This window comes from Chaetura pelagica, unplaced genomic scaffold, assembly GCF_000747805.2.
Source record: "Chaetura pelagica isolate M959 unplaced genomic scaffold, ChaPel_1.0 scaffold316, whole genome shotgun sequence".
Classification (NCBI taxonomy): domain Eukaryota; kingdom Metazoa; phylum Chordata; class Aves; order Apodiformes; family Apodidae; genus Chaetura; species Chaetura pelagica.
In genome coordinates, this window is record NW_009953497.1 from 2,206,577 (window position 1) to 2,207,246 (window position 670).

The 670-nt window shown below is 66.1% G+C and overlaps 1 protein-coding gene across 1 annotated transcript in view; it reads left to right on the plus strand.

Annotated features, from left to right (window-relative positions):
* Positions 1-525, plus strand: part of IL17RE (interleukin 17 receptor E) — a gene marked incomplete at its 3' end in the record, with an annotated part of 9,568 nt that extends 9,043 nt beyond the window's left edge. The window contains exons 17-18 of the mRNA XM_009999319.1: positions 248-330; positions 415-525. Coding sequence (XP_009997621.1) covers positions 248-330; positions 415-525 — 194 coding nt within the window. The remainder of the gene's footprint in view (positions 1-247; positions 331-414) is intronic.
* Positions 526-670: the final 145 nt, after the last annotated feature.

The window sequence follows — 670 nt, forward strand, 5'->3', positions numbered from 1 at the left end:
GGCGGAGTGGTGTGGGGAGCGGGGAGGGGACACGGCCCCGGGGTTAGGGGTGGCCTGGGGGACACTGGAGAGGAGGGTGGGACTCTTCCCACAGTATTCCTAAGGTGTTCCTGGGGGGAACAGTGCTTGGCTCTGAGGAGGGGACAGGTGACAGGTCCCTGCAGGTTCCTGAGGAGAGGGTGTCTTGGCCCAGGGGTGACCTTACAGAGAGGAGGGTCCCACATCTGTGCTTCCCCCACATGCCCAGGGCCTGCAGCGGACAGAGCATGAGGGGTTTGGCGGGGGCAACACGGCCTGGGAGGAGGAGAAGCTGGCCAAGTACCAGCACAGGTGGGTGTCCTCAGCTGGGGGAGCCTGGGGGTCAGGGCTGCTGCAGGGGGAGGTGGCCCTGCCTTGACCCCCCTATCCCTGCAGCGAGACCCGTCTGCTGGAGGTGCTGGAGGGTGTCTGTGCCCCCTCAGACTTCACCTGCAACCAGCTGCTGGAGCGGAGCGAGGACCATGTGGAGCAGTGGTGGTTCCATGAGTGAGTCTGGGGACAGGGGCAGAGGGGGACAGGGTGGGGACAGGGGAATGAACACTGTCCCTCCCTCCCCAGGCAGCAGCAGCACCCAGACTTCTTCCAATGGCTGTGCATGGACAGGCTGGGCCTCCGCTGCCCACCCGGCCCC